The 26,134-nt window shown below is 35.8% G+C and overlaps 1 protein-coding gene across 10 annotated transcripts in view; it reads left to right on the top strand.

Annotated features, from left to right (window-relative positions):
• The window catches only part of STX17 (syntaxin 17), a 133,259-nt gene extending 109,338 nt beyond the window's left edge, over window positions 1–23,921 (top strand). For 7 of the 10 annotated variants that reach the window (XM_056805901.1, XM_007498983.3, XM_007498984.3 and 4 more), the window contains exons 5-8: window positions 7,412–7,530; window positions 7,609–7,659; window positions 22,058–22,144; window positions 22,883–23,921. In XM_056805901.1, coding sequence (XP_056661879.1) covers window positions 7,412–7,530; window positions 7,609–7,659; window positions 22,058–22,144; window positions 22,883–23,116 — 491 coding nt within the window. In that variant the 3' untranslated portion in view covers window positions 23,117–23,921. The remainder of the gene's footprint in view (window positions 1–7,411; window positions 7,531–7,608; window positions 7,660–22,057; window positions 22,145–22,882) is intronic. The other 3 variants (XM_007498989.3, XM_056805903.1, XM_056805902.1) reach the window with 1 other exon arrangement.
• Window positions 23,922–26,134: the final 2,213 nt, after the last annotated feature.

Here is a 26,134-nt window from a genome sequence, read left to right as displayed (position 1 = left end):
CTTAGCTCCATGTCACCACAAGAATCCTCTCCAAACAAGATTAAAATATTGCCCCAAAAGGAATACTGGAGTGAAAGAACCAACAAGGAGACGGAGTGAAAAAAACTTTCAGGAAAAGGAAAAATCCTATAGGTAGGCAGAAAACATCTGGGGCACTGGGGCGAGAAGAGAGCAGAGCCAGCAAGAGGCTATAGCAAGGAGTGAAGAGCAAGCCAAGAGCAAACCATACTCCCACCACCCTACACATCTGCTCTCATAGGTTCCAAACTTAAGCCAGCCTACTCCCCTTGAAATTTCGAACCTGTGGAAAAGTCTGGAGTACAAACCCAGGGCAATCTGGGCTAAAGGGGACTGATCTGTGTAGGCCCAGAGCAAAGCCAGGAATTCCAGTCTGGGCTTGGATTGAGGACATAATCCACAGTTTGGGGTGGGGATACAGTTCACAGGGAGAGCCTCCCCAGGATCATTTTTCCCAAAACTAAAGGCAGAGCTCTAGGACAGGGCAATAAAGAATGTGCCTAATTGGATCAAGAACATAGTTAGACCAAAAACTTGAGCCTAAACCTGGGACTAGAATTTGATCAGTGCACCCAAGTCTGGAAAAAATTTTTAAGCTATCAGAATCTCAAGGGTCAGTTGAATCAGCAGGGGGAGGGAGCACTCAGAGCTCTTAGCCCTCAGACCATCTGGTAAACTAGTAACAACCCAAAAAATAAGCTGAGAAAAAAATCAAGGAAGGTCTGAAGTTTAAGAGGCTACCTCAGCATCCCAGAAAACAGAGCCTAGCCATAATTAAATAGGAAAAATGAGCAAATAACATAAAGGAACCTAACTCTAAAGACTTTTTATGGAGACAAAGACCACGGTATAGGTACAGAAGGGAGTAGCAAAAGCAAAGGAAATACACTCACACAGTCCATTAGAAAAATATGAATTGGACATAGATTCTGGAAGAATGCACAAAAGACTTCAAAAATCAATTAAGAGAGGAAGAGAAAAAGTGGGGAAGAGAAATGAAAGTGATGCAAGAAGAAATGGGCCAATTGAAAAAAGGAGAACCAAAAACTGAGAGAGAAAAATAAGATCTTTAAAAATCAGAATTGACCATCTAGAAACCAATGATTTCAGGAGAAATCAAGAAACAATAAAGCAGAATCAAAAGAATGAAAAAAAAGAGGAAAACATGAAATATCTTATTGAAAAAACAACTGACCTAGAAAATATATCTAGGAGAGACAATTTGAGAATTATTGGACTACCTGAAATCTATGATCAAAAAAAGAAAACAAAAACAAAAAACTTTGGATATCATATTAAAAGAAAGTATCAAAGATAATTGCCCAGAGATCCTTGAACAAGAAAATAAAATTGAAATTGAAAAAATTCACAGATCGCCTCCAGAAAGAAATCCTCAAATGACAACTCCCAGGAATGTAGTAGCCAAATTCAAAAGCCACCAAGCCGAGGGAAAAGTACTTCAAGCAGCAGAAATAAAGTATTCGAGTACCATGGAGCTATAATCAGGATTACTCAGGACCTGGCAGCTTCTACATTAAAGGATCAGAAGGCATAAAATATGATATTCAGGAAGGCAAAAGATTTGGATTTACATCCCAGAGTCACATATCCAGCAAAACTGAGTATATTCTTTCGGGGGGAGGGGGAGGGGGAATGGTCATTCAATAAGATTTCCAAGCATTCCTGAAGAATAAGCCAGACCTAAACAAAAAAATTTGAAGACCAAATATGAGACACAAGAGAAGCCCAGAAAGGTAAATAAGAAAGAAAATTTAAGGGACATTAAGGTAAAAATGTCTGTATGTCTACATGGAAAGAGTATTTCTATAATTCTCAAAAATCACTCTCAGTAGTAGAGAAGATAAAAGGAATTTACCCAGAAAGAGGGTGGAGAAGTAAGATGATTATGATAATATGTATATGATGATATTATGTATATGTATGTATAATATGTGTATGCATGTGAATGATATGTTAAAAAATCAATCATGGGCTGTGAAAGAGAGGGTTGCACTGAGAGAAAAAGTAAGGGAGAGATTGAATGAGGTTAAAGGCATGACAAATCATTACAGAGAGGGGAGGATAAGGGTAGTAAGGGGAAATGCTTAAATCTTACTTTCATTGTAAGGTAAAAACAAGTATACTTGGTGGGGTATAGAATTCTATCACCCTTCAGAGTAGTAGAAGGGGAATAAGACAAGAGAAGGGAGAGGTAATTGAAGGGGAGGGGGAAGTGGGTAGGTGACAAAAAAGCAAAATTCAGTTGAGGAGGAACAGAATGAAAGGGAATAGAGTAGGGTCTAAAAGGGATAGTATGATGGAGAGCAATACACAGTTAGTAATGATAACACTGAATGTGAATGGGATGAACTCACCCATAAAGTGGAAGTGGATAGCAGAGTGGATTAAAAACCAGAATCCTACTATATGTTGTTTACAAGAAACAATTTGAGGCAAGGTGATACACACATATTCAAGGTAAAAGGCTGGAGCAGAATTTATTATGCATCATCTAAAGTAAAAAAAGCAGTAGTAGCAATCATGATACCAGAATAAGCCAAAGTAGAAATTGATCTGATTAAAAGAGATAAGGAAGGAAATTACATTTTGCTAAAGGGTACTATAAACAATGAAGTAATATCATTACTAAACATTGATGCACCAACTGGTATAGTATCTAGATTTAAAAAGGAAAAAAGTGAAGGAGCTCAAGGAGGAAATAGATAGTAAGATTATACTAATGGAGGATCTCAACTTTCCCATTTCAGAGCTAGATAAATCAAACTAAAAAAATAAGTAAGAAATCAGTAAGGGAAGTGAATGAAATGCTAGAAAAAATAGAGTTAATAGATATGTGGAGAAAACTAAACAGGGATAAAAAGGATATATCTTCTTCTCAGCAGTACATGATACATATACAAAGATTGACCATGTTCTGGGGCATAGAAATATTGCAAACAAATCACAGAAAAACAGAAATAATAAGTGCAACTTTTTCAAATTATGTGATAAAAATTATAATTAACAAGGGTCCATGGAAAGGCAAATTTAAAATTAATTGGAAACTAAATAATCTAATTTCCAAAACTAGTGTGTCAAAGAAGAAATCATAGAAACAATTATAGACTTCATTAAATAGAATGACAATGAGTAGACAACATATAATAATCTATGGGATACAGCTAAAGCAGTACTCAGAAAAATTTATATCACTGAGTGCCTATACTAAGAAAATAGATAGGATGGAGACCAATGAATTGGGCTTACAGCATAAAAAAAATAAGAGAAGGAAAAATCCCCAGATAAAAACTATATTGGAAATAGTAAAAATTAAAGAAGAAATTAATAAAATTGAAAGTAAAAGAACTATTGAACTAATAAATAAGACAAGGAACTGGTACTTTAAAAAAAAACAAAATAAACTACTGGTTAAACTAAAAAAAAAAGAAAAGAGAATCAAATTAACAGTATCAAAGATGAAAAGGATGATCTTACCTCTAATGAAGAGAAAATTAAGGTAATTATCAAGAACTATTTTGCCCAATTATGTGGCAATAAATAGGACCATCTAGGTGAAATGGATGAATATTTAAAAATATAAATTGCCTAGATTAACAAAAGATGAGATCAAACATTTAAATAATCCCATCTCAGAAGGAGAAATTGAACAAGCCATCAAGGAATTTCCCAAGAAAAAATCCCCAGGGCCAGCTGGATTCACAAATGAATTCTATCAAACATTTAAAGAGCAATTAATCCCAATACTATACAATTTGTTTGACAAAATAAGCAAAGAAGGAGTTTTACCAAATTCCTTTTATGACACAAATATGGTATTGATTCCAAAGTCAGGAAGACCAAAAACAGATAAAGAAAACTAGAGACAAATCTCCATAATGAACTCATATGCAAAAATCTTAAATAAAATACTAGTAAAAAGACTACAGCAAATTATCACAAGGATTGTTCAGTATGACCAGGCAAGATTTTACCAGGAATGCAAAGATGGTATAGGAATATATAGTTTGAGTATAGAATAGGAATAGATGGGCCTTTCCTCAAAATAACAAACAGTTTATATTTAAAACCATCAGAAAGTATCATCTGCATCAGGAGTGAAGCAAGGATGCTCATTATCACCTCTATTGTTTAATATTGTGCTAGAAATGCTTGCAGTAGCAATTAGAGAAGAAAAAGAAATTGAAGGGATTAAAGTAGGCAGTGAGGAGACTAAACGATCACTCTTTGCAGATATATGATGGTATACTTAAAGAATCCTAGAAAAATAACTAAAAGGCTAGTGGAAATAATTAACAACCTTAGCAAAGTTGCAAGGTACAAGATAAATCTACATAAATCATCAGAATTTGTGTATATTTCCAACAAAATTCAGCAGCAAGAGTTAGAAAGGGAAACTCCATTTAAAATCACTCTAGACAATATAAAACATTTAGGAATCTATCTGCCAAGACAAACACACAGGAATTATATGAACAAAACTACAAAACACCTTTCACACAATTAAAACTAGATCTAAACAATTGGAAAAACATAAATTGCTCCTGGGTAGGACAAGCTAATATAATAAAAATGACAAACCTACCCAAATTAATCTACTTATTCAGTGCCATACCTATCAAACTACCAAAAAACTTTTTATAGAATTAGAAAAAATTACAATAAATTCTTCTGGAAGAACAAGAGATCAAGAATATCAAGGGAAATAGTGAAAAGAAAATGTGAAGAATGGGGGGGAGGGGGAGGGCTGATAATACCAGATCTTAAACTTTACTAAAAAGCAGTGATCATCAAAACAAGATGGTACAGGCTAAGAGACAGAAGGGTGGATCAATGGAACAGGTATAAATGACCTCAGCAAGCTAGTGTTCAATAAACTCAAAGACCCCACCTTTTGGAACAAGAACTCGCTATTTGACAAAAACAGCTGGGAAAATTGAAAAACAGGAAAAGAAAAATTAGGTTTAGATCAATATCTCACACACTATACCAACATAAATTCAAAATGGGTTAATGACTTAAATATAAAGAGTGAAGTCATAATTAAATTAGGTGAACATAGAATAGTCTACCTATCAGATCTGTGGGAAAGGAAGGAATTTAAGACCAAGCAAGAGATAGAGAATATTGCAAAATGTAAAATGAATGACTTTGATTATATCAAATTAAAAAGGGTTTGTACAAACAAAAGAAATGCAAACAAAATTAGAAGGAAAGCAACAAACTGGGAGAACATTTTTATATCAAAACTCTCTAACAAAGGTTTGATTTCCCAAATATATAAGGAACTAAGTCAAATGTACAAAAAAATCAAGCCATTTCCCAATCAATAAATGGTCAAGGGACATGAATAGGCAGTTTTCGCAGGAAGGAATCAAAACTTTCAATAAGTTCCTGAAAAAGTGTTCTACATCCCTCCTGATTAGAGAAATGCAAATTAAAAGAACTCTGAGGTAGCACTTCACACCTAGCAGACTGGCCAGTATGGCAGCAAAGGAAAATGATAAATGTTCGAGGGAATGTGGCAAAATTAGGACACTAATACACTGCTGATGGAGTTGTGAATTGGTCCAACCATTCTGGAGGGTAATTTGGAATTACATGCAAAGGGCTTTAAAAGAATGCCTTTCCTTTGACCCAGCCATTCCACTGCTGGGTTTGTACCCCAAAGAAATAACAAGGAAAAAGACTTGTACAGAAATATTTACTGCTGTGCTCTTTGTGGTGACAAAAAAAATTGGAAAATGAGGGGGGGGTGTCCATCGATTGGGGAATGGCTGAACAAACTGTGGTATCTTTTGGTGATGGAATACTATTGTGCAAAAAGGAATGATGAACTGGAGGAATTCCATGTGAACTGGAACAACCTCCAGGAATTGATGCTGAGTGAAAGGAGCAGAAATAGGAGAACATTGTACACTGAGACTGTGATACACTGTGGCACGACCGAATGTAATGGACTTCTCTTCTAGCAGCAGTGCAATAAGCCAGGACAATTCAGAGGAATTTAGGAGAAAGACCGCAATCCACATCCAGAGAAAAAGCTGTGGGAATGGAAATGCAGAAGAAAAACATAGGATTGATCATGTGGTTCAATAAGAATATGATTAGGGTTTTGATGTTAAAAGATCCCTCTATTACAAATATGAATAACATGGAAATAGGTTTTGAACCATGATACATATATAACCCAGTGGAATTGCTTGTCAGCTTTGGGAGGGGGGAGGTTACAGTAGGGTGTGGGATAACGAATCATGGAAAAATATTCTAAATAAGTTTTAAAAAATAAAAAAGATTTTACACATAGTAAGCACGTGTTTGTTGAATTAAATAACTAAACTGAATAATTTAAATGTACTTACATCAATAAATGGCCCATATGACAAGAGATTTATTTCCTCTGATGTGATTGATTTAATTTTTCTTGTGCGGCAACTCCCAAATTTTAATCTCTTTGTCGGCTAGATTAGTATTAACCAAAATAGCCAAAGAAATGGCTCGAACCTTAGGAAGCATTATGGAGAAAAAATAAATGCTGATTTCCTCACAAGTCCTATGTAAACCCTGGCATGGATCATAGATCCTTTAAGTTGGAAAGTGCCTCAGAAGTCATCTAATACAACTCTATCCCTTAGTACATATCCCTTCTACAACATCTCCAATTAGTCATTGTCCAGCCTCCATACAAAGACCTCTACAGACAGGAAGGCACTTCTCCTAAAGGCTATATCACCCATTATACTTCAAAATACTTCCAATCATTATGAGGTGTTTTTCCCCCCTTAGGTCTAGTTGAGATTTACCTCTCTTTCACTTATCACCATTGGTCCTATTTCTGCCCACTAGGGACCAAAAAAAAAAAAGCCCAAATTTATTTTCTTTATATGTCAGTGCTTCACATGTTTGAAAACTGCTATCATTCATTTCTTCTCCCTCCAGTCTTCTCTTCTTCAGGTCTAATATCCCCAAATGTCTTCACATGATTTACAAGTGTTTTAAATACTGAGTTACTGGAGTGGTTCTCTTTTTCTTTGATCCCTAAAGGTTCTGAATATAGTTCAGTATAGTTTCTCCTCCATAGCTACCTCTGGTTGATGAATGTAGACAGCCATCATTCAGTTTTCTTTTACATATTGAGTTTTGTAACATTTGCTTTTCATAAACAACCTAGATAGCAAGGCAACTTCCAGTAAGGCTCTTTGAGAATAATTATTTTAAAATAAATCTGAAACAATATAGAGATAGTTAATAATATTAACAACTTTACATGGAAAATAGGTTTAGAATTAGTTATAGAGAAGTTGTTGCTAATTCCAAATTGCCTTTTCCCTAATAAAGTAAATAAACTTGTACATGTGATAATGTTTCCACTCAGAAGCATTTCATACTGCCAAAGCTGAAGGTGGTCCCCAGAGTTTGGTCCAGGTGTATTCATCACTGCCTGAAATTCCTCAAGATCAAAATGCTGCAGAATCCTGGGAAACTTTAGAAGCGGTATGTTAAGAAGCATTCCCCATTTTTATTGACCATAATTCATGAAAATAAAATAATACCCTTTTTTTTTCTTTTTAGGATTTGATTGGACTCAACCAACTAATTACTGATTTCTCTCTGTTAGTGAATGTGAGTATAACAGTACATTTCTTTAACCTCAGGGTTGACAGGGTGACATCATAGGAGTCTTTCATCTCTAGGCCTTTGATATTAACCAGGTCTACATGGAAGAATACAAATTTGGAAAGTTTGTTGATATTCTATAGAAAAGGGATATTTAGCCTGGAGACAAAAAGCGTTAGGGCAGGAGGATTGGAAAGATGATCTTTGTTTTCAAATATTATCTTATGATCTACATAACCAATAACCATGATTAACTCATGGGTCTTTCTCACCAATTATTTTTATCTTCTTTTCTTTCACTGGGGAAAAACTAAGACCAATAAGTAAACATTATAGGGAAATAGATTTGGGTTTCAAAATAAAAAAGAACTTCTTAATATTTGGTGTTATCCAAACATGTAATGGACTGATGTAGAATATTGCAAGGTATCAGAAGATTTCCAGCAAAAGCTGAATGACCACTTGTTAAGAGCTTAAGTGACCTGCTCAAGGTTATGTAACTTATTTAGTGACTGAAGTGAGATTTGAAACTAGGACTCCTGATTCCTAGCATGGATTTTGCCATGAAAATGTATTAAACCTAGCATTCTTCCTGTATTCCATCAGTGTGGGGTATAAGAGGTGGCAAACCTTCCTGGATTTTTTTTTGATACAGCCAAAATGGGCAGATAAGGAAGGATATAGTCAGTTTTAAGGGTGCCTGAAGGTACTGGGGTAAAGGGAAGGAGTATCCAATTGGAATTTTTAAACAGAGGTAGTGAATAGTAACTGATGGCATATAGTACTGGCAGTTGAGTTTTCTGGAAGGGACACTAAGGTCAGTGGTTATATGGAAACAACTAGAGTCTGTTCTCCATGAAAAAATGGTAGCTATTTTTTTTCTTAAGTGACAGACTAATGTAGCACAGGTTTCTATTGTTTTATCATTTCAAGTGAAAAAGATATGAAGTTTAGGTAGAGTTTTTTGGGGGAAATGGTACAGTAGAGAGATGTGAGAGCCAGACCTCTTGCTCTCTAGAGATCCTAGAGGCAAAAAGCCCCTTGCCTCAATGGCTGCTTCCTTTATCTCCTCACTGACCAACTGCTGTTTTACAGCCTTCCTGCCAGAAAGCAGTTCCTACTTCCTCTCCTCAGTATCCTGGTCTCTTCAGAATCAGTATTGCCAATAGATACAGAAGCCCTGGATATTGGTTTCATCTTATTGTTGGTACTTTAGGGAGCCAAGGATATGTTCATTTTGTCTAAGCTTTTTTTCCTAGATGGGAACCCACAGACAGTCCTTCCATCAGGGAGGTTCTAAAGAAAAAGGAAGAAATCTGAACCTCAGTCAGAAAGGACATATTAGGCAAACTAGTGCTACTTAAAACAAATAAAACAGCTATCAGTAAGGGTTGTATAGTGTGAACTATTATGGTGGCAAGATTTCCCCATGATCAGAAAACTGACTAGGGTCAGGAATAATGTGAGTATAATTGTCCTCCAGGGATTCTTTCTTCCTCTGCAAGAAAATGTGCCTATTTTGCCATTTTGTAAGATGGAACAATTTATGATTCTAAAAGTAAAGGTATAGTCCCACAGCAAATGATGAGAAAGTGTGCCTTCCTTCTCTTCATTATGGAGATGGAGGACAATGAGTTTGGAACATAGTGAACACATGCTGTCAGAGTTGGTTGATGTGTTGATTTGATTTGCTGAATGCTTTTTTGGTCTTTCTTTTCTTGCTATTGTAGAAGGGCAAGGTATATGTTTATAAATAAAGATTATATTAAACATGAAAAGTTGAAATATTTTCCTTTTTAAATAAAAGTCTCACTAGGTCTCATCAAATCAGAGGCACTTTGTAAAATGAACAACCTCTAATTCCAGTAGTATTATGTTGGCTGACCTGAGATATAATGAAGTCTGGTTAATAAATCCCTTGCAACATATCCTTGTAAGGGACTTGTACTATAAACCTGTTCTCTTAAGAGAAGAAAAGCACAGATTTACAGTAGTTTCTTAGAGAGGAGGAGTATTCAGATTGAACAACCCCAAAAGAGACATTTGTCTGCTTCAGCAGTGAATTGTTATTTAGGAGTAGGGTTAAAAAAGGATAATGCTACCTCAAGCTCCTCAGAGGCATTCTGGACTGTCAGGGTAAATTTAGACAAGTCTGTGAAGATGCTAATGATCTGGAAGAAGCTTTGAATGAAGCTTCAGTGGCAGGTAGCAAAAGTTACCTAGAATGTTAGTCAGTAAGGCCCTACTGCAGAAACATTAAGGGATATGTTGGTTATGTCTAAGGTATATAATCTCTGGATCTGTGCTCTTTATGGAGTTGATAAAGTTAGCAGAAGTTTTCACTCTCATAGAATATGTGAAAATGTTTTCATTCTTTTTGGATCTCTAGGTAGAGATGAGAATAAATGGAGTTTCTTGGGCTAAACCTAATCACATTCCTCCACAGGGTCGGGATGAGTCATTTCCTGGAGGTGGAGATTTATTATCTCCATGTGATATCAGGTCTAGATCCCTGCAGTATAAGTAGTATTTTAACTTTTGAAATTTATATCAGTTATATATTGTCATGTCATTTTTGTATTCTCCCTCAGAATTAGATTACCCTTTTGGCAAATATCTCACTCCAAGAGTTTTGTAAATTCAGAATTTTCTGGTATTGGCAAATGTGGCAAATTATATCCAATAAATCATGCACAATTTTCCTCAAAAATTAGCATCTGTTTATTGAACACATGAGATTAAAACACATTTATCATTTGGGGGGGGGGTAAACATTAGCTAACAGTTAAATATGGCAGTGTTCCAGATTTTTTTTCTTTGAAAGTTTAGGTCTAATTAAAAATACTAATAAAACATTCATACAAAGAAAGCATACAGGTAGAAAAAACACAGAAAGGGCTTCAATTCCAGGGTCTTGCTAGAGTTTGGGCCAAGCTGCTAAGGGACCTAAAATCTTGTAGCTTCAGAAGAAGGAAGCTTCATCTCCATTTCATGTTTTTTATGTATGTCACAAGTATGTAGACACAATTAAGGATTGAAGTTAGGCAAGAATAAGCAGGTGGGAAATAGAATTTAGCACGATAGACTAAAATAGACTAAAGTTTAACCTAATAACTAAAAATAGCACCTTAAGATACAAAAGAGGCAGTTTGTTTCATAAAATAATGCAGGTGCAGGAATGATTGTCCAGCTTGTTTTTTAAATAGATGTCCTGGTATGGGTCATTAAGAGCCAATAAATGGCTCCCCAAAATAGGATTTTTGTACTTGCTTATGATTGTAACAGTTATAACTGCTCTAACAATGTAATTTACAGCCCTAGTTTTGTTTTATGATTTCCTGAGATATCTCCAGTTATTTCCAAAGTATTTTATGTAATACTTAAAATTAATTCAGTACATTTATGTTTTAAGATAACTAATTCATTCAACAAGTTTTTATAAAGAACATACGCAATGCTGATGCACTGTGCTATCTCCATATATACATTTGTTTGAGAAGAAATTCCTTTATGTTCCCCTGAACCTTTGAGATCAATAATAATTAGTAGCAGCCATATAAAGATATTAAGTGGGGAAGGAGACATGGAATTGCCTTTTTTGTTGAAAATTCCATTTACTTCTTTCCTGAAGTCAAGTAGCTTTGGCTTTATGATTGACCAGACATTTGTGAGTGAATAGTTAAGGACCTTTACTATAAGATGTTTTAGGAGTGGACTTGAGTGTGTGGAATCACTGGCCTAGGGCTTTACTCTCAAAAGGATTTGAAAGGGGAAGACATCAATCAGAGGGTTAGCATCTGGGAAACATAAAACTAATATTATAAAAGATGGTGCATAGGACATCACCAAGCTATAATCAGACACCAAATAGGGAAAAAGTACTCTGAATGGAAGCAGGGTCAGGAAGTAAAGATTTATGGGCTGTAAAAGGAATGGTAGCTTCTTGAAGAGGTTGAACCTGAGTTTTCCCATATGGAAAATTGATCATGCACCTCTAGCTATGTTATAAGAGATATCTAGGTAAAAATGTAGATTGTAAGATTAAAGAAATATGAATATAGAGGAGTAACTAGGCAGCAGTTCACCGTCTCACCACAAAAATTCTCTCCAACCAAGAGTAAAATATCACCACAAAACAAATAGAGGAGGGAAAGAACCAACAGAGACAGAGGGAAACAACCAACAACAACAACAAAAGAAAAACCCAAAAGGTAGACAGAGACTATCTGGGGAACTTAGGTGAGAGGGGAGGAGAGCTATCAGTGGCATAGCAGCAAGTGAAGAGCAAGCCAAGGGCAAACCACACTCTCACCACCATACACATCTGCTCTCACAGGTTCCTTACTTAAGCCTAAGCTAAGTCAGACCCTGAGGTCCTGCCTGAGCAAATAGTGGTCCAAGCCAGCCCACACCCCTTGAAATTGCAAACCTGTGGAGAAGTCTGGAATCTCAGATCAAGGCAATGTGAGCTGAAGTGGGGAAATCGATGTGGGCCCAGAGCAAAGCCATGAATCCCAGTCTGGGTTTAGGGTGAGGACACAGCTCTCAGGGGAAGCCTCCCTGGGATATTTTTGCCCAAAACTAAGGGGAGCTCCAGGACAAGGCAATCAAGGGTATAGGATATGCCTGAATGGATCAAGAACACAGTGAGACAAAAAAAACTTGATCCTAAACCTGGGGCTAGAATCTGATCAGCACCTGACCTGATAAAGTTCAGGATGAGATCAAGGCTTACCCCCATGCCTGAGGAAAGTCTTTAAGCTTTCAGCATCTCAAGGATCAGTTGAATTAACGGGGGAAGGGGACTCTTAGAGGTCTCAAGACTCAGACCATCTGGTAAACTAGTAAATCCAGAAAATAAACTGAGAATAACATCAAGGAAATACTGAAGTTTAAGAGGGTACCCCAACTTCCCAGAAAACAGAACCTACCTATAATTATATAGGGAAAATGAGCAAACAATCAAAAAAGTACCTAACTCTAAAGACTTTTTTATGTAGACAAAGAGCAAGGTGCAGACACAGAAAGGGACAGTGAAAGCAAATGAAACACACACACAGTTCAAAAGAAAAATATGGATTGGACACAGATTCTGGAAGAGCTCAAAAAATACTTCAAAAACCAATTATTAGAGGTAAAGGAAAAGTGGGGAAGAGTAATGAAAGTAATGCAAGAAGAAATGAAAGTGATGGAAGAAGAAATGGACCAATTGAAAAAGGAGAACCAAAAACTGAGAGAGGAAAACCAAATCTTAAAAATCAGAATTGATCATCTAGAAACCAATGATTTCAGTAGAAATCAAGAAACAATAAAGCAGAATCAAAGGAATGAAAAAACAGGAAAACACTAAATATCTTATTGAAAAAACAACTGACGTAGAAAATAGATCTAGGAGAGACAATCTAAGAATTATTGGAGTGCCTGAAGGCCATGATTAAGAAAAAACCTTGGACATCATATTACAAGAAATTATCAAAGATCAGCTCCTTGAACAAGAAAATAAAATTGAAATTGAAAAAATTCACATATTGACTACAGAAAGAAATCCTCAAATGACAACTTCCAGGAAGGAATGTAGTAGCTAAATTCAAGAGCCACCATGCCAAAGAAAAAGTACTTCAAGCAGCCAGAAAGAAAGAATTTAAGTAACATGAAGCTATAATCAGGATCACTCAGAACCTAGCAGCTTCTACATTAAAGGATCAGAAGGCATAGAATATGATATTCAGGAAGGCAAAAGATTTGGATTTACATCCCAGAGTCACATATCCAGCAAAACTGAGTATATTCTTTCAGGGAAAAAAGTGGTCATTCAGTAAGGTAGAAGATTTCCAAGCATTCCTGAAGAATAAGCCATACCTAAACAAAAAAACTTGAAGACCAAATATGAGACACAAGAGAAGCCCAGAAAGAGAAAATTTAAGGGACTCGTTAAGGTAAAAATGTCTATATGTCTACATGGAAAGAGGATTTCTATAATTCTTAAAAAGTATTCTCAGTACTAGAGAAGATAGAAGGTTTTTACTCAGAAAAAGGGTGGAGAAGTAAGATGATTATGATAATATGATGTATATGATGAAAAGGTAAATGTGATGATATGGAATGATATGTTTGCATATGAATGATGTAAAAAAATCAATCAAGGACTGAAAGAGAGAGCTGCACTAGGAGAAAAGGGAAAAGAGAAAGAATGGGATAAATTATATAACATAAAGAAGTGAGAAAAATCAATAGAGAGAAGGAAGGATAAGGGTGGTGATGAGCAGTGCTTAAACTTTACTATTTTTGTAACTAGCTCAGAGAGGAGGAAATGAGTATATTCAGTGTGGCATAAAATTCTATCTTACCTTAGAGAGAAGTAGAAGGGGGGAATAAGACAAGGAAAGCAGGGTGTAATTGAAGGGAAGGGGAACTAAAGAGATGACAAAAAGCAAAATACTGGTCAGGAGGAATAGAGTCAAAAGGAATAGAGCAGGATCCAAAGTGAATAATATGATGGAGGGAAATACATAGTTAGTAATCATAACTACTACTACTACTACTACTACTACTACTACTACTACTACTACTACTAATGTGAATGGATGAACTTACCCATTAAGTGTAAGCAGATCACAGAGTGGATTAAAAACAGGAATCCTACTCTATGTCATTTACAAGAAATAATTTGAGGTGACAACACACAGATTCAAGGTAAAAGACTGGAGCAGAATTTATTATGCATCATCTAAAGTAAAAAAGCAGTAGTAGCAATCATGATACCAGACTAAACCAAAATAGAAATTATATGACTAAAAGAGATAAGGAAGGAAATTACATTTTGCTAAAGGGTATTATAAACAATAAAGTAATATCATTACTAAACATTGATGCACCAAATAGTATAGTATCTAGATTTATAAAGGAAAAATTGAAGGAGATCAAGGAGGAAATAGATAGTAAGACCATACTAGTAGGGAATCTTAACCTTCCCCTTTCAGAACTAGATAAATCAAACCAAAAAAATAAGAAAGAAGTAAGGGAAGTGAATGAAATGCTAGAAAAAATTAGAGTTAATAGCTATCTGGAGAAAACTGATCAGGGATAAAAAGGAATATGCCTTCTTATCAGCAGTACATGGTATATATATAAAAATCAACCATGTACTAGGGCATAGAAATATTGCAAACAAATGCAAAAAAAGCAGTCATAATATGTCACTTTTTCAGATCATAATTAATAAGAGTCCATGGAAAGGCAGATTTAAAATTAAATGGAAACAAAATAATCTAATTCTTCAAAACAGGTGGGTCAAAGAAGAAATCATAGAAACAATTACAGACTTCATTAAAGAGAATAACAATGAGAGACATCATAAAAAAACCTATGGAATACAGCCAAAGCAGTACTCAGGGGAAAGTTTATAAAGGAGAAATTAATCAAATTGAAAGGAAAAGAAATATTGAACTAATAAATAAGAGTAGGATGAAAACATAAATAAAGTAGATAAAGTACTGGTTAATCTAATTTAAAAAAAGGAGAAAATCAAATTAACAGTATCAAAGATGAAAAGGGTAATCTCACCTCTAATGAAGAGGAAATTATGGCAATTATTAAGAACTACTTTCTTTGCTTAATTATATGGCAATAAATATGACAATTTAGGTGAAATGGGTGAATATTTACAAAAATATAAATTGCCTAGGTTAACAAAAGAAAAAAATAAAATTCTTAAGCAATCCCATCTCAGAAAAAGAAATTGAACAAGCCATCAAAGAACTCTCTAAGAAAAAAATCCCCAGGACCAGATGAATTCACAAATGAATTCTATCAAATATTTAAAGTACAACTAATCCCAATATCATACAATTTGTTTGACAAAATAAGCAAAAAAGGAGTTTTACCAAATCCTTTTATGACTCTAATATGGTACTAATTCCAAAGTCAAGCAGAACTAAAAACTGAGAAAGAAAACTACAGACCAATCTTTGTGAATATAGATGCAAAAACCTTAAATAAAATACTAGGGAAAAGACTCTAGCAAGTGATCACAAGAATTATCCAATCCACTATGATCAGGTGGGATTTATAGCCAGGAATGCAAGGATGGTTTAATATTAGGAAAACCATCCACATAATTAACCATATAAACAAAGATCACATGATTATCTCCATAGATGCAGAAAAAATCTTTAACAAAATATAACACCCATTCCTATTGAAAACTCTAGCAAGTATAGGAATAGAAGGGCCATTCCTCAAAATAATAAACAGTTTATATTTAAAACCATCAGCAAATATCATCTGCAGTGGGGACAAGTTAGAAGATAACATCAGGAGGAAGCAAGGATGCCCATTATCACCTCTTTTGTTCAATATTGTTGGTTTTTTTTTAGTTTAAGACTCACTTTTATTTTTCCCCCCTTTCATTTCTTTTTTTTTTAATTTTATAGTATTTTATTTGATCATTTCCATGCATTATTCATTAAAGACAAAGATCATTTTCTTTTCCTCCCTCCCACCCTCCCGTAGCCAATGCGTGATTCCACTGGGTATCACGTGTTCTTGATTCTAACCCATTGCCATGTTGTTAATATTTGCATTAGAGTGTTCGTTTAGAGTCTCTCCTCTGTCATGTCCCCTCAGCCACTGTAGTCAGGCAGTTGCTTTTCCTCGGTGTTTCTACTCCCTCAGTTTGTCCTCTGCTTATGGATAGTGTTTTTTCTCCTAGATCCCTGCAGATTGTTCAGGGACATTACACTGCCACTAATGGAGAAGTCCATTACGTTCAATTATACCACAGTGTGTTTGTCTCTGTGTACAATGTTCTCCTGGTTCTACTCCTCTCGCTCTGCATCACTTCCTGGAGGTCGTTCCAGTCTCCATGGAATTCCTCCACTTTATTATTCCTTTTTGCACAGTAATATTCCATCACCAACATATACCACAATTTGTTCAGCCATTCCCCAATTGAAGGGCATCCCCTCGTTTTCCAATTTTTGGCCACCCCAAAGAGCGCAGTTATGAATATTTTTGTACAAGTCTTTTTGTCCAATATCTCTTTGGGGTACAGACCCAGCAGTGCTCTGGCTGGATCAAAGGGTAGACATTCTTTTGTCGCCCTTTGGGCATAGTTCCAAATTGCCCTCCAGAATGGCTGGATCAGTTCACAACTCCACCAGCAATGAATTAATGTCCCTACTTTGCTACATCCCCTCCAGCATTCATTACTTTCCATAACTGTCATGTTAGCCAATCTGCTAGGTGTGAGGTGATACCTCAGAGTTGTTTTGATTTGCATCTCTCTGATTATAAGAGATTTAGAACACTTTTTCATGTACTTATTAATAGTTTTGATTTCTTTATCTGAAAACTGCCTATCCATTTCCCTTGCCCATTTATCAATTGGGGAATGGCTTGATTTTTTGTACAATTGATTTAGCTCTTTATAAATTTGAGTAATTAAACCTTTGTCAGAGGTTTTTATGAAGATTTTTTCCCAATTTGTTGTTTTCCTTCTGATTTTAGTTACATTGGTTTTGTTTGTACAAAAGCCTTTTAATTTGATGTAGTTGAAATTATTTATTTTACATTTTGTGATTCTTTCTATGTCTTGCTTGGTTTTAAAGTCTTTCCCCTCCCAAAGGTCTGACATGTATACTATTCTGTGTTTACCCAATTTACTTATGGTTTCCTTCTTTATGTTTAAGTCACTCACCCATTTTGAATTTATCTTGGTATAGGGTGTCAGGTGTTGATCAATTCCTAATCTCTCCCACACTGTCTTCCAACTTTCCCAGCAGTTTTTATCAAATAGTGAATTTTTGTCCCAAGACCTGGGATCTTTGGGTTTATCGTACACTGTCTGGCTAAGGTCACTTGCCCCCAGTCTATTCCACTGATCCTCCTTTCTGTCTCTTAGCCAGTACCAAATTGTTTTGATGACTGCTGCTTTGTAATATAGTTTGAGGTCTGGGACTGCAAGGCCCCCCTCATTTGTGTTTTTTTTTTCATTATTTCCCTGGATATTTTTTGGGAGTTCCATGGGTATGGCACTAAATAGATAAATAAGTTTGGGTAGGATAGTCATTTTTATTATATTGGCTCGTCCTACCCATGAGCAGTTAATGTTTTTCCAATTGCTCAAGTCTAGTTTTAGTTGTGTGGCGAGTGTTTTGTAGTTATGTTCATATAGTTCCTGTGTTTGTCTCGGGAGGTAGATTCCTAGGTATTTTATTTTGTCTAAGGTGATTTTGAATGGGATTTCTCTTTCTAGTTTTTGCTGCTGAGCTGTGTTGGAGATATATAGAAAGCTGATGACTTATGTGGGTTTATTTTGTATCCTGCAACTTTGCTAAAGTTGTTGATTATTTCAATTAGCTTTTTGGTTGAATCTCTAGATCTTTAAGTAGACCATCATGTCATCTACAAAGAGTGATAACTTGGTCTCCTCCTTGCCTATTTTGATGCCTTCAATTTCTTTTTCTTCTCTAATTGCTACTGCTAGTGTTTCTAGTACAATGTCAAATAGTAGAGGTGATAGTGGGCATCCTTGTTTCAGTCCTGATCTTATTGGGAATGCATCTAGTTTATCCCCATTGCAAATGATATTAGCTGATGGTTTTAGATATATACTGTTTATTATTTTTAGGAATGACCCTTCTATTCCTATGCTTTCTAGTGTTTTTAATAGGAATGGGTGTTGTATTTTATCAAAGGCTTTTTCTGCGTCTATTGAGATAATCATGTGGTTCTTGTTGGTTTGCTTGTTGATGTGGTCAATTATGTGGATGGTTTTCCTAATATTGAACCAGCCCTGCATTCCTGGTATAAATCCTACTTGATCATGGTGAATGACCCTTCTGATCACTTGCTGGAGTCTTTTTGCTAGTATCCTATTTAAGATTTTTGCATCTATATTCATTAGGGAAATTGGTCTATAGTTTTCTTTCTCTGTTTTTGACCTGCCTGGTTTTGGAATCAGTACCATGCTTGTGTCATAAAAGGAGTTTGGTAGAACTCCCTCTTTGCTTATTATGTCAAATAGTTTGTATAGTATTGGGATTAACTGTTCTCTGAATGTTTGATAGAATTCACTGGTGAATCCATCAGGCCCTGGAGATTTTTTCTTAGGAAGTTCTTTGATGGCCTGTTGGATTTCTGTTTCTGATATGGGATTATTTAAGAATTCTATTTCCTCTTCTGTTAGTCTAGGCAGTTTGTATTTTTGTATATATTCATCCATATCACTTAAATTGGTATATTTATTGCCATATAATTGGGCAAAGTAATTTTTAATGATTGCCTTAATTTCCTCTTCATCAGAGGTGATGTCCCCCTTTTCATCTTTGATGATGTTAATTTGCTTTTCTTCCTTCCTTTTTTTAATTAGATTGACCAGTACTTTGTCTATTTTGTTTGTTTTTTCAAAGTACCAGCTTCTTGTCTTATTTATTAAATCAATAGTTCTATCACTTTCGATTTTATTATTTTGTTCAATATTGTACCAGAAACACTAGCAGTAGCAATTATAGAAGAAAAAGAAATTGAAGGGATTAAAGGAAGCAATGAGGAGACTAAACGATCACTCTTTGCAGATGATATGAAGGTATACTTAAAGAACCCCAGAAAATCAACTAAAAAGCTAGTGGAAATAATTTACAACTTTAGCAAAGTTGCAGGGTACAAAATAAACTCACATAAATCATCAGCATTTCTTATATTTCCAACAAAACTCAGCAGCAAGAGTTAGAAAGGGAAACTCCATTTAAAATCACTCTAGACAATATAAAATATTTAGGAATCTATCTGCCAAGACAAAACAGGAACTATGAACACAACTACAAAACACTCTCCACACACTTAAAACTAGATCTAAACAATTGGAAAAACATTGATTGCTCATGGGTGAGATGAGCTAACATAATAAAAATGACACTCCTACCCAAATTAATCTACTTATTCAGTGCCATACCTATCAAACTACCAAAAAACTAGGGGTAAATGACCTCAGTAAACTAGTGGTTGATAAACACAAAGACCCCAACTTTTGAGACAAGAACTCACTATTTGACAAAAACTGCTGGGAAAAGTGGAAAACAGTTTAGGAAAAATTAGGTTTAGATAAACACCTTACACCCTATACCAAAATAAATTCATAATGGGTTAATGACTTAAATATAAATAGCAAAATCATAAATTACGTGAACATAGATTAGTATACCTGTCAGATCTGTGGAAAAGGAAGGAATTTAAGACCAAGCAAGAGATAGAGTATTGCAAAATGTAAAATGAATGACTTTGATTATATCAAATTAAAAAGGGTTTGTACAAACAAAAGAAATGCAAACAAAATTAGAAGGAAAGCAACAAACTGGGAGAACATTTTTATATCAAAACTCTCTAACAAAGGTTTGATTTCCCAAATATATAAGGAACTAAGTCAAATGTACAAAAAAATCAAGCCATTTCCCAATCAATAAATGGTCAAGGGACATGAATAGGCAGTTTTCGCAGGAAGGAATCAAAACTTTCAATAAGTTCCTGAAAAAGTGTTCTACATCCCTCCTGATTAGAGAAATGCAAATTAAAAGAACTCTGAGGTAGCACTTCACATCTAGCAGACTGGCCAGTATGGCAGCAAAGGAAAGTGATAAATGTTCGAGGGAATGTGGCAAAATTAGGACACTAATACACTGCTGATGGAGTTGTGAATTGGTCCAACCATTCTGGAGGGTAATTTGGAATTACATGCAAAGGGCTTTAAAAGAATGCCTTTCCTTTGACCCAGCCATTCCACTGCTGGGTTTGTACCCCAAAGAAATAACAAGGAAAAAGACTTGTACAGAAATATTTACTGCTGTGCTCTTTGTGGTGACAAAAAAAATTGGAAAATGAGGGGGTGTCCATCAATTGGGGAATGGCTGAACAAACTGTGGTATCTTTTGGTGATGGAATACTATTGTGCAAAAAGGAATGATGAACTGGAGGAATTCCATGTGAACTGGAACAACCTCCAGGAATTGATGCTGAGTGAAAGGAACAGAAACAGGAGAACATTATACACAGAGACGGATACACTGTGGCACAATCGAATGTAATGGACTTCTCTTCTAGCAGCAGTGCAATAAGCCAGGACAATCCAGAGGAATTTAGGAGAAAGAATGCTATCCAGATCCAGAGAAAAAGCTGTGGGAACAGAAATGCAGAAGAAAAACATAGGATTGATCATGTTGTTCAATAAGAATATGATTAGGGTTTTGATGTAAAAGGATCACTGTATGGCAAATATGAATAACATGGAAATAGGTTTTGACACATATATATACATATATAACCCAGTGGAACCACTTGTCAGCTTTGGGATGGAGAAGGAGAGAGTGGTTGATGGGGGATTATGAATCATGTAACCATGGGAAAAATATTCTAAATAAAAAATTTTTAATTTTTAAAAAAGATTAAAGAAGTACCAGGAAAGGGTTAAGTAGTGCATTGTCTAATGGGGGGGAAATGTTAGCAATATAACATTTGCCTGCTATGGGAAAGAATCACCTGTGAAATTTTAGTCATTTTTGTTCCATGATGGAATGGCAGCTGGGAATATAATTTTGTTCTCTGGTTACAGCATCAATGTAAGATGCTATTCATTCACATAAGGTATTGAAACAGTACTTCAAGCCTGGCCTAAGATTGAATTATTTGCAAAATTTAAATCAATTGGCTCCTATGAGATATTCTTTCCAGTTTAGTTTTAACAGCACAATTCCTATTGTGCTGGGTAGTTACTAGCTTCTTTTAACTGTTACATTTCATTAAATTGACATTGACTTGTCAGTTTGCTATTTTTCTCATTTCTCTAAATTTAAAATATTTTAATTTGTTACTTTCTGATGTATTAAATTAGGCCACTAAGTTCATTCATGGCACTCTACTGCAGGTTAGAAGGGGAAATGCCTTTTGTGGGAATTAGAATAAGCATATCACATTCAGAGAGATCAGAAGTACCAATTTGTATTTTTGACTCAGTGGCATTTTAATTGTAATGTAACCTGTCCCTGTTTTAAACCTAGTCTTCACAAAAAAGGAATTTTTTGCTGCAAACACAACATGCCACCTACTTGTTTGGCTTGGAATTCTTTTCAGTCATTCAGATAATAGCATATTAATTAATAAAGAACACAATTTAATATGAGATATATTTGACTATAAAGGTACTACCCTTTTATTACTTAGTAGTTAAAGTTCCCTTTAAAAAAAAGTAAATTTGTACTTTTCAGTATGCTTTATCAGATGCTCCTAATGAACTACCATTAAGACTGCATGGCTACAGTACATGAGGGCCCTGATTACAGGAATTAAAATAGTGTGTATTGGCTTACTGCTGCTTCCCAGCGGGAAAGCTCCCTCATAATTCCTTTGCATCTAGTCTCAGCAGGAGAAGATTGACAGCATTGAAGACCATGTCAACAGTGCTGCTGTGAATGTTGAAGAGGGAACCAAAAACTTGGGGAAGGTAAGGCTCTGCTCCTGCTGACAAATCAATGGTCCTCTGCCTCCCAGGAATCTTCAGTATTAACCCCATTGATCTGCCCTCTTTAATGTTGAGGGAACCAGCAATTAAGGAAATAAGGAAGAAATGGCACATAGGTAGTAAAAGAAATCAATGGTTGTTGTAATATTCTCCCCCAAGAGTCATTCTGTCAGGAGGGACTTTTTTTTTTCCAAAAAGAGATTTAAACAGAAACCGTCTGATGTTATATGCCTCAGCAGAGTTTTCAAAGGGGGGAAGGGCCCCAGGTAGTTTGCAGGGACCAAGGAAAGGCAAAATGAAATAACTCACCAGATGCCATATATCCCTGGGACCACCTGTGCCCACCCCCAGGTGGCTTTGAATCTCAGGTTCATAACCCATAGTAATTTTTTTGTGATACAAAAACTCTAGGGGCTGTTGCCATTCATTTAAATAAACTCATCAGATAAATAGTGAATTAATTGTTTTGTAAATCGGCTGGAGGCAACTTAAATGATCCACTTTTTCCTTATCCACCTGTCTTGAACAGTTGTAGGACCTAGTCTTCTTATCTGTGAAATACTCCACTTTTTTATAAGTATAATTCTCAGAGCTAACTATATACCAAGAGTTAAAGAGGCATTGCCAACAGTAATAAAAGAAATATGTACCTCACCACAAGCAAATATCCTCAATTCCATTTCTAAATTGAATTTTTTTTCTCTCTCATTTTTTTTGTAGGCTGCAAAATACAAGCTGGCAGCTCTGCCTGTGACAGGTGCAATCATTGGAGGAGTAGTAGGGGGTCCACTTGGCCTCTTTGCAGGCTTCAAGGCAGGAATTGCAGCTGCAGTTGGTGGCGGGTTGTTGGGCTTCACAGGTGGAAAATTGATACAAAGAAAGAAACAGGAAATGATTGCGATCACTTCCAGCTGTCCAGATCTTCCTAGGCAAAGTGACAAAAAATCCAGCTGAAACCAGACCTGTTTCATTAGGATCCAGTAGCTGTGTTGATGATGTCCTCTGCCAACAATAATGGACACACAGCTCATGGAAGACAAGTTTACTGATATAGGGAATGTAGATAATCACCTGGAATGGAACTGGGATCAGAAGAAATATTTTATCATTTGCCCAGGGCATTAATTGAGAAGTTAGTGTTTCAGGAGCCCAGATGAGTTGAGTACTACCTTTCAGGTGAAGTTCAAAGACTGCCAAGTTGCAAATTTTCTACGTGACAGTGATAGATGAACTTATGACCTTTTCAAGGACTAGGATCATATGCCAATCCACTTGTTGGTGGTTGGTTTCCTCAAGGTAGAGAAAAAAATGGATACTGGAGGAATGCTTTTCTCATTTACTCTGACTCAAAGACCTTAAGAATTGGCAAGTTTATAGGAAATTATTTCAACCTACAGAAAGAAAATGAAGATTGCTCCATAAGTTTTTCTCATCAGGGAACAAGAATTTAGCCTCTGCTTAGAGACACAATTGAGAGTTCATCATGTTCGGCATGCGTCCCAGTAGATGAGACTGCTACTCCCAGATTGGTGAAGTGAACGAAACCCAGCACAGCCCTGTCCTGACCTGCCCAGAACTGTAAAAACAATGGAAAGACTGTCAATACTCTTCATATCCTGTTTTCTTTTTTTTTCTTTTTCTTTCTATCAAAAACCTCTCTTTCAAGTTCTTTAATTTATTACTTTGGACTCTGCCTTGTTTTCTCCTTTTTTTCCTTCTGCTTCTTTTTAAATAAAGAAACCAAATGGTAAGAAGTTTATTTTGCCATCACATAGATATTCCTGCTAATCTCTTTCCCTGTATCTTCTAGGATCTTTTGCTTCTTTCTTGCTATGGAAAGATCTCTACTTTAAAGGATTAATTCAACTGGCAGTGAGAAATTTAGTTTGCAACATTCACTTTGCATGTCTTGCTCTCCTCACTTTCCTGAACCTCCAAGACAAAAAAAAAAATACCCACTCAATTGATCTGTTTTAGTATCTCAGTCAGAGTGGGGTTGGAGCCAGAGTGACATCTTACTTTGATATCTGTCAATCTTAGGACTTCATAGTGCTCCTTGAAGGTAAACTTTGAGGCAGCAGGCCCTGGCTTAAAAGTCTTCCTCTTAGGTAACATTTTAAGATAATAAGATAACAGAACTTATATCATCAGATTGGTATAGAAAAGACCCAAAAGTTTTAGTAGACTTCAAGATCAATATGAGTCAGCAGTGTTCCTTGACAACCAAAATAGCTAATGCATTCTTAGGCTTCATTGATAGAAGTATAGTGGATTGATTAAGGAAAATCAGTAGGTCAGTGAACATTTGTTAAGGGCCTACTATGTGCCAGATACTTTGCCAAGCAAAGAACACAAGGAAAGGCAAAAAACAGTCCCTGCTTTCAATCTCAAAACAAAATACAGTAAAAACATAAATAATGTTACATTTTAAAACTCTCGTGGCCCATGGGGATCCCTGTGTACAGACTAGTGGTCCTTGTTTCTGTTTGAGCTTGATACCACTGATCTAACCCACACCACATGAGAATCAGTTAAAGAAACTAAGGATGTATATAACCTAGAAAAGAGTAGATTTGGAAGTATATAATAGTAATCATCATATGAAAAAGCAATTAGCCTTTTTTTAATCTCAGAGGACCTTTGGAACAAAATACAATCACTTGTAGTTTCTCCTTCAGTAAAAACAATGGCTTGACTACTTTTCTGTGCTTACCACATAAACACCGATCAAAGATCTATCCCAATTATTAATAAGCAATTTAATGTCCAAAACCTCCATAAAGGTTTAGGCTGCATTTGCTGGTAACTTCTCTCCCATCTCTTCCCTATACCTTTCCCCCTTTCTCACACACACACACAAATATGCTTGTCTATAACATTTATCTTTCCTACTTTAGCATCATTTTGAGTAGAGGAGAGCAGGTCCCTGCTCTCTCTGACAGGCAAAGTCTCTGATACAATCATCAGATTTGATTATGCAGTGGCTAAAGCAGCTAATGTGAATGTCTTTGATCAGAGGATATCATATTTAGCTGGGGGGACCTATGATTTCTCTAATATTGAGTTTATTTCTATGAATTTTGGTTTATCACTTCTTTTTGCCTTTAGTATCAGATCTAGAGAACCATGATTTATTATTATTTATTTTCACCCTTACAATGAAAGAAATGAAAGAGTGGTATTTTCCATCATTTACACTACTTCTCTAGTATTTGTTTTCTGCTTTTATATCTTCTGGCTCCTGTCTAATACTTCCAGCCAAATTTTAATCCAAAATTGTGTTCCTGTTTGTATCTGGGAAAGCTTATACCGCTCCTGGGAGTACTATACTGGGTTTTCTTTTTCTATCTGTCACAAGAACTTGAGAGAAATATTTAAATTAGAACACATTCAATCAATCTTTCATTCAACCAGCTTTTATTAATTACCTACAATGCAGCTTCCAGACATTGTGCTGGGCATTGAGGATAATGAAGGTACCACCCCTGAAATTAGCTGAGCTTTTCTTTATCTTGGCCCAACAGCATTCCTCACCCAGGAAGATCCCTCTACCTCTAACTTCCTCTTTTGGTTGATGTTACTTCTTGAAATCTCCATTTGTAGAAGTCTCCATCCCAGCCATGTTCCTTCCTTCCTCTTTTTCCTCCTCTCCTACCCCTTTTGTGTGTGTTATTCCTTCCTTAGAATATATTTGCTAAGGGAAGGGACTATTTTTGCTTGTATTTGTATTCTCAGCACTTAGCAGAATGACTGGTTCATAGTAAACACTATATAAATGCTTTATCTGCCTATCATAAGAACATAGATTTGGAACTTCAAGAGACCTTAGAGGTCCATTTGCCCAAGAGCATATAAGTGGGAAGTAGCAGAGTTTAGGGGATTCAGTCCCAGATCCTCTAACTGCACTCTGGTATTCGGGTAGGGAGAAAAGCCCTTCATATACTCAACATTGATTTGAGAGACTCACTCCCT

This window comes from Monodelphis domestica, chromosome 7, assembly GCF_027887165.1.
Source record: "Monodelphis domestica isolate mMonDom1 chromosome 7, mMonDom1.pri, whole genome shotgun sequence".
In the NCBI taxonomy this organism is placed as follows: Eukaryota; Metazoa; Chordata; class Mammalia; order Didelphimorphia; family Didelphidae; genus Monodelphis; species Monodelphis domestica.
Note: the sequence above shows the minus strand (reverse complement) of the source record. Positions and strands in the feature narration are given on the sequence as shown.